This window comes from Ovis aries, chromosome 10, assembly GCF_016772045.2.
Source record: "Ovis aries strain OAR_USU_Benz2616 breed Rambouillet chromosome 10, ARS-UI_Ramb_v3.0, whole genome shotgun sequence".
Taxonomy (NCBI): Eukaryota; Metazoa; Chordata; class Mammalia; order Artiodactyla; family Bovidae; genus Ovis; species Ovis aries.
In genome coordinates, this window is record NC_056063.1 from 18,224,614 (window position 1) to 18,237,008 (window position 12,395).

At 43.6% G+C, this 12,395-nt stretch overlaps 1 protein-coding gene across 1 annotated transcript; it reads left to right on the forward strand.

Moving 5' to 3' along the window:
• Nucleotides 1–1,888: 1,888 nt before the first annotated feature.
• NUDT15 (nudix hydrolase 15) lies at nt 1,889–10,431 on the forward strand. Its single transcript, XM_012184994.4, has 3 exons — nt 1,889–2,057; nt 5,628–5,824; nt 8,086–10,431. The coding sequence occupies exons 1-3, from the start codon at nt 1,900–1,902 to the stop codon at nt 8,244–8,246; spliced, it is 516 nt and encodes a 171-aa protein (XP_012040384.2). The 5' UTR covers nt 1,889–1,899; the 3' UTR covers nt 8,247–10,431.
• Nucleotides 10,432–12,395: the final 1,964 nt, after the last annotated feature.

Sequence of the window (12,395 nt, forward strand, 5' to 3'; positions counted from 1 at the left end):
GCCAGGCTCCTCTGTCAATGGGATTCTCCAGACAAGAATACTGGAGTGGGTTGCCATGCCCTCCTCCAGAGGGATTTTCCTGACCCAGGGATGGAACCCAGGTCTCCTGCACTGCAGCGGATTCTTTACAGACTGAGCTACCAGGGAAACCCAAGTATACAGGAGTGGGTAGCCTTTCCTTTCTCCGGGGGGAAATTCCTGACCCAGGAATCCAACCAGGGTCTCCTGCATTGCAGGGGGATTCTTTACCAGATGAACTACCAGGGAAGCCCTGGTGTGACTTGTTAGATATGGTGCCAGATATAGATCAAGGCTCTTTCTTTTAACATTTGTATGTCACACTGTTCTACCAGCATTTTTGTTATTATTATCATTTTTTTAATATCTTGTCTGGGACTTCCCTAGTGGTCCAATGGTTAAGGCTCTGGATCCCAACGCAGGGTATCCGGGCTTAATCCCTGATCAGGGAACTAGATCCCACCTGCCACAACTAAAAGATCCTGCATGCTGTCACAACCAAATAAATAAATATTTTTAAAAACCCATATAACACAAAATGTATCATCTCAACCATTTTTAAGCATATAGTTCAGTAAGTGGCACCCTTTAATGGTTCCCGTTGGCTTGTTTCTTAAATCTTGAATGAGTACTGAACTTTATCAGATTTTTTCCTGCATCTATTAACATGATTATATGTTTCCTTTTTTGCCTTTTTTAGAATGGTGAATTACATTCAGTTTTCAAATATTAAGCCAGACTTGTATTTCTGGAAATAACCTCATTTAGTCATGATATATCAATAGTCTCCTTTTCATATGTTGCCAATTTTATTTGGGAAAGCATCACAGAGTATCTTTATGGACACAACACACTGAAGGCTGCTGAATTTCTGGGTGGAAGGAGAGATGCTTTAAAAATGTTTAATCAGTTCATTTACCATAACATGCAGTGTAAGCATATTACTTAAAAATATGTAAGCAAGGGTCAGAAATAACAGCTCAGAATTAAAAGTGAATGGAAGCAGGAGTAGAAAATGAGGTTATTCTTCCACTTTTTGTACCACCTGTTAAAATTATGTGCACATTATTTTAGAAGTAAAACAATTTAAATTAAAGAAAAAGATCCTCTCCAACCAGAAACCAAACAACTCTGATTCAGCTGAGATTTTTTTTATTGGTGCATGCCATGCAAACTGGAAAGGTAAATAGAAAACTAATTTGTCCCAGCATAACTGATTAAGTAGTCCTTAATTTTCTTCCCATGATTTAATACTCTTGTATCACGGTGTTTCTGTATTATTTGTCCTTGTTCGAATACTACACTGATTAGAAATACAGTAGCATGAGTCTGGGCTTCCACAGTAAAAGAATCCGTCTGCAGTGTGGGAGACTGGGTTCGACCCCTGGGTTGGGAAGATCCCCTGGAGGAGGGCATGGCAACCCACTCCAGTATTCCTCCCTGGAGAAACCCACGGACAGGGCTACAGTCCAGGGGTCGCAGAGTCGGACACGACTGAGCGATTAAACATAGCATGAGTTAACTGTAGTGAAGCTCATTAAAAAAAAAAAAAAAGGATGTGCAAAGGCACAGAGGTTTATAAAAAAGTAGGTGGCTGGTAAGCACGAGGAGGAATCTGAGAGTAGATAAATGCACGTTGAAACATCCACAGTAAACGGCACTCGCTTAAACGAAAAACTCCGACCGCGCAGTCCCCTGGGAGGAAACAAATATCACAATTTGAAAGCCGTAAATGAAGCAGACACATAAAGACGCAAACCGCCGAGGCCAGGTTTGCAGGCCCTCACCTGCTCAGGCTGATTGGCAGCGGCCGCGGGGGCGGGGGCGGGGAGGGGGGCCGAACGTCACTTCCCGTCGCGGCCGGCCTGGTCCTCTCGCGCGATGACGGCCAGCGTGGAGCCGCGGGGGCGGCGCCCGGGGGTCGGAGTGGGCGTCGTGGTGACCAGCGGCAGGCATCCGCGCTGCGTCCTCTTGGGAAGGAGGAAAGGGTCGTTCGGAGCCGGTAGTTTCCAGCTTCCCGGGGGCCACTTGGAGTTCGGGTAAGCAGCCGCCTGACTGACTGGGAAAACGGAACGGGCGCGCAAAGGACGACGTCGCCTCCTGCGTGCATCTGTGCGTGCGTGCGCGCTGACGCTGCGTCCTTTCTCGCGCGCTTGTCTTTCTCGCCTGAGGCCGGCAGGGGGTGCTGCTCTGCGCGAGGCGGACGCAGGAGTCGCCACGTCCGCGTGCGAGCTGCCCTCCAGGGGTCAGCTCTTCTCGAGCCCTGACGCGGCTGGTTGGTGTGAGCTGTCTTTTTCCTGCTGCTTGCGCTAGAAAGGCCGGAAGTGCGTATTTACAGGCCTCGAATAGTGTAGTTGTCCCTTCAGACGTTTGCACGGTTTGCTGGAGATTTAAACGCAGGCGGTATGTTATTTTCCTGCTTCCGTAAGTCTCGTAGCGCTCTAACCAGGCGAATGGTTGACGGAAACCCTGGGCCTCTCTGCCTCCCTCGTTAAAACGGGGAAATCGCCCGAAGTACTCCCTATGGTCTCCTTCTCTGCTTTGACTTTCTGTGAATTGAGGTGTCAGACCGACAGAGAAAGTTTGGTTCTACACAGGGGTGAAGAAAGGCTGAGAGTGACCTAGAAGGTGGGTTCACCCGGGCTCTTGGACTCTTTAATCGATAGAAATTGGTAAGATGCCAGAGGAGGAATTTAGGCAGAGCTTTGTCCGGGCTCATGCTGTAGCCGGAGGGAGGGAGCGAGAACAAGAAACAGGTGCCCTTGCTCGCTCTCCTGGAGCGGGAGGTGGTGGTGAGCTGGTTTCTTAAATGGAGTGGGGCGTGGGCACGGATCTGCAGGTTGCGCGGAAGGTGCAGCTTAGGTGGTCTGCCTGCTCCCTTGGTTCTGTGCACGGAAATCATGCCTGGTAACCCTGCTTCGCTCTGAAGTGAAGTGAAGTCGCTCAGTCGTGTCCGACTCTTTTCGATCCCATGGACTGTAGCCTACCAGGCTTCTCCATCCATGGGATTTTCCAGGCAATAGTACTGAGCAGCTCACAAATGGCTGTAGGTCTGTGGCCTTTTTTGTAGTTTGCCTTTAATTTCCCCAACTGTGCATGCGTTATTTTTAGTCACTAACTTTGTCCAGGTGCGAGCACCCCGGGAAAGGGTTCCATCCTATCTCAAAGTGAGAATAAGGATGACGTCTGCTGCAGATAAACAGCATCAGAAACGTTCAAGGGGCTTTCCAGGTGGCGCAGTGGTAAAGAATCCGCCTGTGATACCCAGTCCAGCATTTTTTGCAACTGGCTTGAAAATGTCTTTTTACTGCTTTGTACCAATTTAGACCAAAGAGAGGGTACATACTGCATGTGATTAGGACTCCCCAGGTGCCACTAGTGGTAAAGAACCCGCCTGCCAGTGCAGGCGATATAACAGAAGCAGGTCGGGAAGATCTCATTGAGGAGGAAATGGCAACCCACTCCAGTATTCTTGCCTCGAGAATCCCATGGACAGAGGGAGCCTGGCAGGCTACAGTCCATAGGGTCGCAGAGTCGGACACAACTGAAGCGACTTAGCAGTAGCAGCAAGCTATCACTTAATAAATAATAAAATCACTAGATTAAAAATGGAATCGCACAGGGAAGCACACCCCTTGACGGCGCTGGGTGCGGAGATCATGTGAGGTGCCCTGCTTTTGCTCCTGGCAGCCCACAAGTGGCAGTTGGGTTTTTAAATCTTGTTCATAATTTATGGCAGCTGTGCGCTGGTATAGTTACTTTTGGTCCCTATTTGTTTCTTTTTGTTCTGCCGGATACAGAGGAGAGGAGACGTAACCGGCCCCAGGTCCCAGCCTGTCCCACCATCAACGGGATGGAGGGAGGGGGAATGTACAATTATGGCTGATGACATTGTTGTGCGGCAGAAACCAACACAACATCGTAAAAATTAAAAAAGAAAAAAGTAGTATTTGGGCGTTCCGGTCCTCTTCCTTCCAGGCGTTTGTTTCCTTTGTGGTGGGGAGAGGAGGTGCGGGGCCCTTGTTTTGCACTCTCGGCCGGTGCTTCTGATTTCTTTCTGGGTCGGAGGGGAGGGCGCAGAGCTTTCCCTGGGTCCTGCTGCTGCATGTGCCCTCTGGGTGCAGTATTTACGTGTGCGGTCTTTCTGCGGATGTTTGGTGCTGGTTGGAAGTCCTCCAGTCCTACAAGGATTTCTGCACTGCACAGTTCCCTGACACAGGTGACCAAAAACTTCTGATGCTGGCCGCCAGCTCCTGGTGCTGGCGCCCCGCGCTGCGTTTTCTTATGCCGGGTCCCCAGTAGTCTCACAGCATCTGCTTGGCCCGGAGAAAACGTGCTGCTTCGTCTGCTGCTCGTTTTCTCTGCTCAGCCATTGTGGGCTGCTTTCGCCAGGCTCCTACCGTGCAAATGCCGAGAGTGGGGACGAGCTTCTGTGTTCACGTGCATCCCACGCAACGCACTTCAGACTTCCCCAGCTCGTTGCCTGCTGGTCCTCTGCTCTGAGGCACCGGGCAGCCCTGTATGCTTCCACAGCTCAGCCCTTTAAGTGGGGGTGGCGCACCGGTGCCTCCTTGAGAGTCCGTGGTCACCCCGTCTCCGTGAGCGTTTCTTTCTCTTGGAGCGCCTCTTGGTTGGTTTGGGGGCAGAGGTGGCCCCCCATCAGGAAGAAAGGGAACATTCCCACAGCCTGAAAATTCACAACTTTCCTCCCTCCAAAGATCTGTCTAATGGGTAGAGTGAGGGTAGATTAGGTAATTAGAGAAATAGTCAAGGTACAAAAGATAGAGAAACAGTATTATTTTTTGCTGAATATCTCACATACTAAAGTGCTTCATAAATATAAGGAAATTTAAAAGTCAGTGAACCACAGAGATTTCTTTTCATACTTGTTTTCACTTTTCATGTACTTTATCTGACTATAAAATTCCATTTGGAACCATTTCTAAAGGGAGATGCTATATATTTTTAATCTTGTTTCATGTATGAAAACTGAATAGTGAAATGTTTGAATTTATATGCAGGTTTTGGTAACTTTTAGAGTATCAGTTCTTGTCAGTATCTAGTTATTATGGATCATATGTTGAAGGTGAACTAATCACATCAGTGTATTTTAATATTTTGTGAATGCCTTTTGTTCTCAATTTTGAGGCATAAACTGAAATTCTGAACCTACTGGAAAAGACTTTACTTACTTCTTGATACACTTAAAACAAGCCTGTGAGAAAGCAGCATTATCTTTTTACTTATCCAAGGTGGAAATTAATGGACTTTGAACTCAAACCTAGGTCTCGTTAACTACAAGGCCTGTGCTCTTAACTGATACATCAGACCACCTCCTGGTTGCATGCTGCTTCCAGGCAAGTGAACTAGTGCTGAATTGGCTAAATGTTCATTTTTTGTTGTTCAATATGAAGTCCTTTTGGTCTTCAGATAACTAGATACAGGATAAACACTATCCAAGGAGGGTTGTTGATTTATTGTTTTAAAGCATGAATCAATTACAGCTCTTTTGGGGTTACACTGGAAATTTCTAGCCAGGAATTTCATGGCTAAAAAAAAAAAAAATGAATAAATAGAATTGAATATGGTGGTGTGTTTCTGTTTTCCAGTGAAAGCTGGGAAGAATGTGCTCAAAGGGAAACCTGGGAAGAAGCAGCTCTTCACCTGAAAAATGTTCGCTTTGCCTCAGTTGTGAATTCTTTCATTGAGAAAGAGAATTACCATTATGTCACTATTTTAATGAAAGGAGAGGTGGACCTGACTCATGATTCAGAACCAAAGAATGTAGAGCCTGAAAAGAATGAAAGTAAGAGAATTATACACAATAGTGCATTTTCTACGAGAGCATATGTCTGAAGGAAGATTACTTTATGTCACCATATGAAGAGTTAGAATGTGATTATACTTTAATTAGAGCTTAAATCTACTGAAGTTCTGAAGACATAAGGACAGAACAGGAAAGAGAATGGGTCGAGAGCCAGACTGCTTGGTTTGCATCCTGGTTCTTCCGCTTAGAGGTTTGTGACCTCCGGCCAAGTTCTTTAGGTCTCTGGGCCTCTTTTCTCATTTGTTGTAATAGTAGCTACTTCAGATGGGTTGTTGTAAGGATGAAATGAGTTATTACCTACAGTGGGCCCGTCCTAATGAACAGTGTTAGTTGTATTGCTCGTGTTTAATTTTGTTTCAAACTGATTTTTTTAAGCAAAACATTTAATGTGTTTTCCTCAGTTTTTTCACCTGTGCAAGAGAGATAATAACTTTCTTTTATAGAAAATGATTAACTTGCAAAACACCTAATCTGTTACCTTCTGTGTTGAATTGAGTGCTCTGAAAGCTTTAATGACTAATTAATAACCGTTTATTTACTGTGTACTACACTTTGTCTCTGGGGCTTCCAAGCTGGCTCAGAGGTAAAGAATCCACCTGCCAGTGCAGGAGATGGGGTTTCGATCTGTGGTTCAGGAAGATCCCCTGGAGGAGGAAATGGCAACCCACTCCAATATTCCTGCCTAGGTAATCCCATGGACAGAGAAGCCTGATGGGCTACAGCCCATGGGGTTGCAAAAGAGTCAGACAGGGTTTAAACAACAACACGGGAAGGTGTGGGGACGGGGGCATGGATGCACCACCCTCCCAGCAGCTTGACGTGTTCAGCTCTGAAGCTTTCTGAACCCAGTTGTGTGGAGTTTTTATGAAGCATCATGTTACAGGATTATTATTATTGTGATTGACTAAACCATTGCCTATTGATTAACTCAAACCTCCAGCCCCTCTCCCCGCCCCTAAGGTGGAGTGTGGGGGTCAGCAGTGGGCTGAAAGTTCCAACCCTGTGATCATGCCTCTGTCTTTCTGGTCAGCACCCACTTCCCGAAACTGTGTAGGAGCCACCAGCCATCTCATCAGCATTGACGCAGCCTTGGTTGAAAGGGGCTTATTATGGAAAACAGAAAGATGCTCCTCTGATCCCTGTCACTCAGGAAATTATTAATACAAAGGTTTTAGGAATCCTGCCAGGAAATAGGGATGAAGACCAAATACATATTTCTTATTTCATGGTATCACATGAAGAAAAACACAAGAAGGATCCAGAGGCCTTCAGCTGGCCTAGGGTACAAGAAAAATTATTCACGCCTTAAGAATGGGAAGGCAGGATTGTACCAGATTAACTAGGGGAGCTGATGACTGGCCAAGGTACAGTGGCTCGGGGGTTTTGTTTTATTTATAATACGGGCATGCAGACTCTGCCCTGTGTTCATCAGGCCCTGGATCCGAACAGCCTGCTAGTCACCGCATCTTTCCTCCAGCCGACAGATTATAATTAGAGGGATTATCCAGATGCTTCCTTCTCTAGGAGAGAGGGTAGACGCTACTTCAGGTCTCTGGAGACTCAGTTAACTGAGCATCTTGCAACACATAGTTAGGGTGTGCCTCCCCTCTTCCTCCCCCACCTCTCCTCCCCCTACCCCCCACACTGTGTGGTCACAGGTGCTGATCAGCCCTTGCAGAACTTGTTCCAGGTCCATGGATTCTTTGTCCTCTGCCTTGCCAGAGTGAAACTACATATCTGTATTTTATAGGCAGAGAGATGCGTAATGGAAGAAACAGTAGTTACACATAGATATATACATACAATCATAAACTAATTTAGAACGTAGAATTCTTAATAATCATTGTATTTTTGTTAATATATTTAAACATTCACCTGTCGTGAGCATCTGTGCACGCTCAATCATGTCTCTTTGCGACCCCGTGGACTGTAGCCCACCAGGCTCCTCTGTCCATGAGATTATCCAGGCAAGAACACTGGAGTGGGTTGCCATGCCCTCCAAGGAATCTTCCTGACCCACAGCTCCTGCCATATACCCTGCATCACAGGCAGATTCTTTATTGCTGAGCCACTGAAAATTATGTTTGTATAGCCAAGATAATGCATAGCATTGCGCTTCATCTTATTAGTAGCAAATCACTTTTAAAATTAATTTTTCTTAGTACAGGTTACCTAGCCAAAATGAATATGCTTTGTTTCCTTTCAACTGAAGAAATTGCTTTAATGTCTGTCTTTTCTAGGTTGGGAGTGGGTTCCTTGGGAAGAATTTCCTCCCCTGGACCAGCTTTTCTGGGCACTACGTTGTTTAAAAGAACAAGGCTACGATCCTTTTAAAGAAGATTTGGATCATCTGGTAGGATATAAAGGACGTCACCTGGAGGTGAACAAGGAGATTCACTGAGTTTTTTTTTTTTTAATGGATTGGCCCAAAAGTTCACTTAGGCTTTTTTATTGTACGACGACTATTGTGCTCAGTTGTCTCTAACTTCATTTAAAACAATTTTGTGAGATTGTATTGTGACACCTGTCACAGCAATGTGCATTTTTTAAAAGAAAGTTACCAAAATTGGTGAATTTGGGGGTAGCCATTTTAATATTGAAGATGGAAGAAAAAAAGCAACAATTTCGGCATATTATGCTTGATTATTTCAAGAAAGGTAAAAATGCAACAGATACCAAAAAAAAGATTTGTGCAGAGTATGGAGAAGGTGCTGTGACTGAGCGGACATGTCAAAAGTGGTTTGCCAAGTTTCGTGCTGGAGATTTCTCTCTGTATGATGCCCCACGGTCAGGCAGACCAGTTGAAGTGGATAGCAATCAAATTGAGACATTAATTGAGAGCAATCAACATTATACCACACGAGAAATAGCCGACATACTCAAAATATCCAAATCGAGCGTTGAAAACCATTTGCACCAGCTTGGTTATGTTAATCGCTTTGATGTCTGGGTTCCACTTAAGTTAAGCCAGAAAAACCTTCTTGATCGTATTTCCACATGTGATTCTCTACTGAAACGTAATGAAAGTGTTCCGTTTTTAAAACAAATTGTGACAGGCAATGAGAAATGGATACTGTTCAATAATGTGGAACGGAAGAGATCATGGGACAAGCGAAATGAACCACCGCCAGCCACACCAAAGGCCAGTCTTCATCCAAAGAGGGTGATGTTGTGTATATGGTGGGATTGGATGGGAGTCCTATATTATGAGCTCCTTCCAGAAAACCAATCAATCAATTCCAAGAAGTACTGCTCCCAGTTAGACCAACTGAAAGCAGCACTCAATGAAAAGCGTCCAGAATCAGTCAACAGAAAATGCATAATCTTTCATCAGGATAACGCAAGACCACATGTTTCTTTGATGACCAGACAAAAATTGTTACAGCTTGGCTGGGAACTTCTGATTCCTCCACCATATTCCCCAGACATTGCACCTTCAGATTACCATTTATTTCGGTCTTTACAAAATTCTCTCAATGGAAAAAATTTCAGTTCCCTGGAAGACTGCAAAAGGCACCTGGAACAGTTCTTTGCTCAAAAAGATAAAAAGTTTTGGGAAGATGGAATTATGAAGTTGCCTGAAAAATGGCAGAAGGTAGTGGAACAAAATGGTGAATATGTTGTTCAGTTCAGTTCTTGGTGAAAGTGAAAAATGTGTTTTATTTTTGCTTAAAAATCAAAAGAACTTTTGGGCCAACCCAGTACATAAAAGGCAGAATAAGGTCCTGTTAAAGAACAAAAAAAATCTACATTTCAGAACAACTCCATTTTACTTGAAAAGTCCCACATGATGGACAGTTTATTTGTAGTCTCTTAATATACCCAACACCTTTTCATTCAGTACTTGTGAAAAATTTTCAGAGATTGTGTCATGAATTATTTCAGAAAATGTGATAATTGGTGATGTTATAAATGGTAATTCCACTTTCTGTATTTCTCTGGTATTGATGTGTGTGGAGGAGAGTGCAGTAGAATTTGTCTTAGCGTTTCAGTTCTAGTAGAGATCCTAATTGAAGTGCCAACACAGAATTTATCTCATTTGTTGGTTTTTCCTTTTCTGTTTGTTGTTGTTGTTGTTGATGTATTTTGACAGTGCCTACAACTAGAGCAGACAGGACAGGTCATTAGGGTGTACTTCTGATTGGGAATGTAAACCCAGGGAAGCAAGTTAAACCATCCAGGATCTGTATCCCATTGTTAACAGGCTTTACCATTTTGGATCTCAGTTGATCTCGCTCAAGATTCGATTTCCTTGTATGTGAACTGTGACTAGACTAGGGCCTCGGGGTCAGTCGCTTATGTCACACCCTCATTCTTTGCTGAGTGTACAGAGGAGTTTTCCAAAAACTGCGTGTTACAGGTTACTCTAGTAGAGTGAATGCAAAGCTGATAAAATCTGGCTCTCTCCTAGTAAGCTAGATGTGGAAGAAACTGACAAAAATGTAAAACAGTGCCACGCTTCTCACTTCTTTTTTTTTTTTTTAAAGAAAAACATCTATATTTTTTATAAAAATTATGTTAACATACAAGTTTTGTGTTATGGGTTTTTGTTGTTTGTAAATAAATAAAAGAATTCTTAAAATTTATCAGTTTTAATTCCTAGTATGATACTAGATAACATCCTACAAAAACTCTTTGGGGCCTCTGTTTGTTTGTGTTTTAATGAAGTATAGTTGTTTACAATGTAGTGTTAGTTTCAGGTATATACCAAAGTGATTTAGATATGTATCAGTGCACACACATTTTCAGATTCTTTTCCATTTCAGATTGTTGTAAGATAAATAGAGTTCCATGTATTATACAGTATGTCCTTATTGTTCATCTGTTTTATACACAGTGTGTATTTGTTAATCCCAAGCTCCTAATTTGTCCCTCCCCATCTCCTTTCCCTTCTGGTAATCATGCCTTTTCCCTGCATCTGTGAGTCTGTCTGTTTTGTAAGTAAGTTCCTTTGTGCCATTTGTTTAGAGTCCACGCATTAGTGGTGCCGTGATGTTTGTCTTTCTCTGACTGACTGTGGCCCCCCATGTTGCTGCAGGCGGCATTAGTTCATTGTTTTTGTGGCTGAGTGATACTCCGTTGTATGTGCGAGCCACCTCTTTATCCAGTCCTGTGTTCATGGATGCTTAGGTCGTTTCCACATCTCAGCTATTGTAAATAGTGCTGCTGTGAACATTGGGGTGTGTGAACTTTTTCAAATTCCTTTTCATCTTTTCTGAGTATCTGCCCAGAAGAGGGATTTCTGGATCATATGGCATCTTTTTTATTTTTTTCTAAGGAACCTCCTTACTGGCCTCTTCAGTGGTTGCACAGTGTACATTCCCACCAACAGTGTAGTAGGGTTCCGCTGCCTTCCCCACCCTCCTCAGCATTTATCATTTGTAGACTTTTCGATGATGACCGTTGGGACTGGTACGAAGTAGTACCTCATCGTAGTTTTGATTTGTGATACTGAGCATCTTTTCTTATGGCTCTTGGCCACCTGTATGTCTTTGGAGAAATGATATTTAGGTCTTCTCACTTTTATGATTTTTTTATGTTGAGCTGCATGTCAGTTGCATAATTTACAGATATTCTCTCCCATTCTGTAGGTTGTCATTTTGTTGTGTTTACGGTTTCCCTTACTGTGCAAAAGCTTACAAGTTTGACTAAGTCCCATTTGTTTATTTTTGCTTTTATTTCTTTGGCCTTGGTTGGGAAACTGACCTAAGAAAACATTAGTACAATTTTACGTCAGAGTTTTGCCTGTGTTCTTTTCTAGAAGTTTTATAATGTCACGTCTTATTGAAGTCTTTAAGCCATTTAGAGTTTATTTTTGTGTTTAGTAAAAGGGAGTGTTCTAACTTCATTGATTTTCATGCAATTTTCAAACTTTTCCAGCACCACTTGCTGAAGAGACTGTCTTCTCTGCATTTTTAATCTCCTTTGTCAAAGATTAACTGGTGTGGGTTTATTTCTGGGCTCGCTCTCCTGTTCCATTGATCCAGATGTGTGTTTTTGTTATTAGTATCAGCTTTTAGTATTAGTATTAGCTGTTTTGATACTCTAGTGTTGTCAGAAGTCTGGGAGGGTTATACCTCCAGCTTTGCTTTTTCCTTAGAATTGCTTTGGCAATTCTGGGTTTTCTGTGGCTCCATATACATTTCAGTTTTTCCTACTCCTATTTGATTATTCACATCCTTCTTTTGCCTGCTCATTAGTTTTACTCCCTTCAACTGACTTAACCCCTTTCTGTCCCTGAAAGTGGAGTGAAAGTGTTAGCTGCTCAGTCGTGTCTGACTCTTTGCCACTCCATGGACTGCAGCCCACCAGACTCCTCTGTCCATGAATTCTCCAGGCAGGAATACTGGAGTGGGTTGCCATGCCCTTCTTCAGGGGATCTTCCCAATCCAGGGATCAAACTTGGGTCTCCCACATTGCAGGCAGATTCTTTACTGTCTGAGCCACCAGGGAAGCCTCCTTGAATGGCAGATATGGGAGGCTTGGTAAGAACCCAGGCAAGGCTTGTGGATGAAACTCCTCAATAACTTAATCCCAAGTATAGTTGATT

Coding starts and splice junctions, on each gene's coding strand:
- NUDT15 (XM_012184994.4), top strand. CDS start 1,900: ATGACGGCCAGCGTGGAGCCGCGGGGGCGGCGCCCGGGGGTCGGAGTG. Junction 2,058..5,627: donor GGGGGCCACTTGGAGTTCGG/GTAAGCAGCCGC, acceptor TCTGTTTTCCAG/TGAAAGCTGGGAAGAATGTG. Junction 5,825..8,085: donor AGAGCCTGAAAAGAATGAAA/GTAAGAGAATTA, acceptor TGTCTTTTCTAG/GTTGGGAGTGGGTTCCTTGG.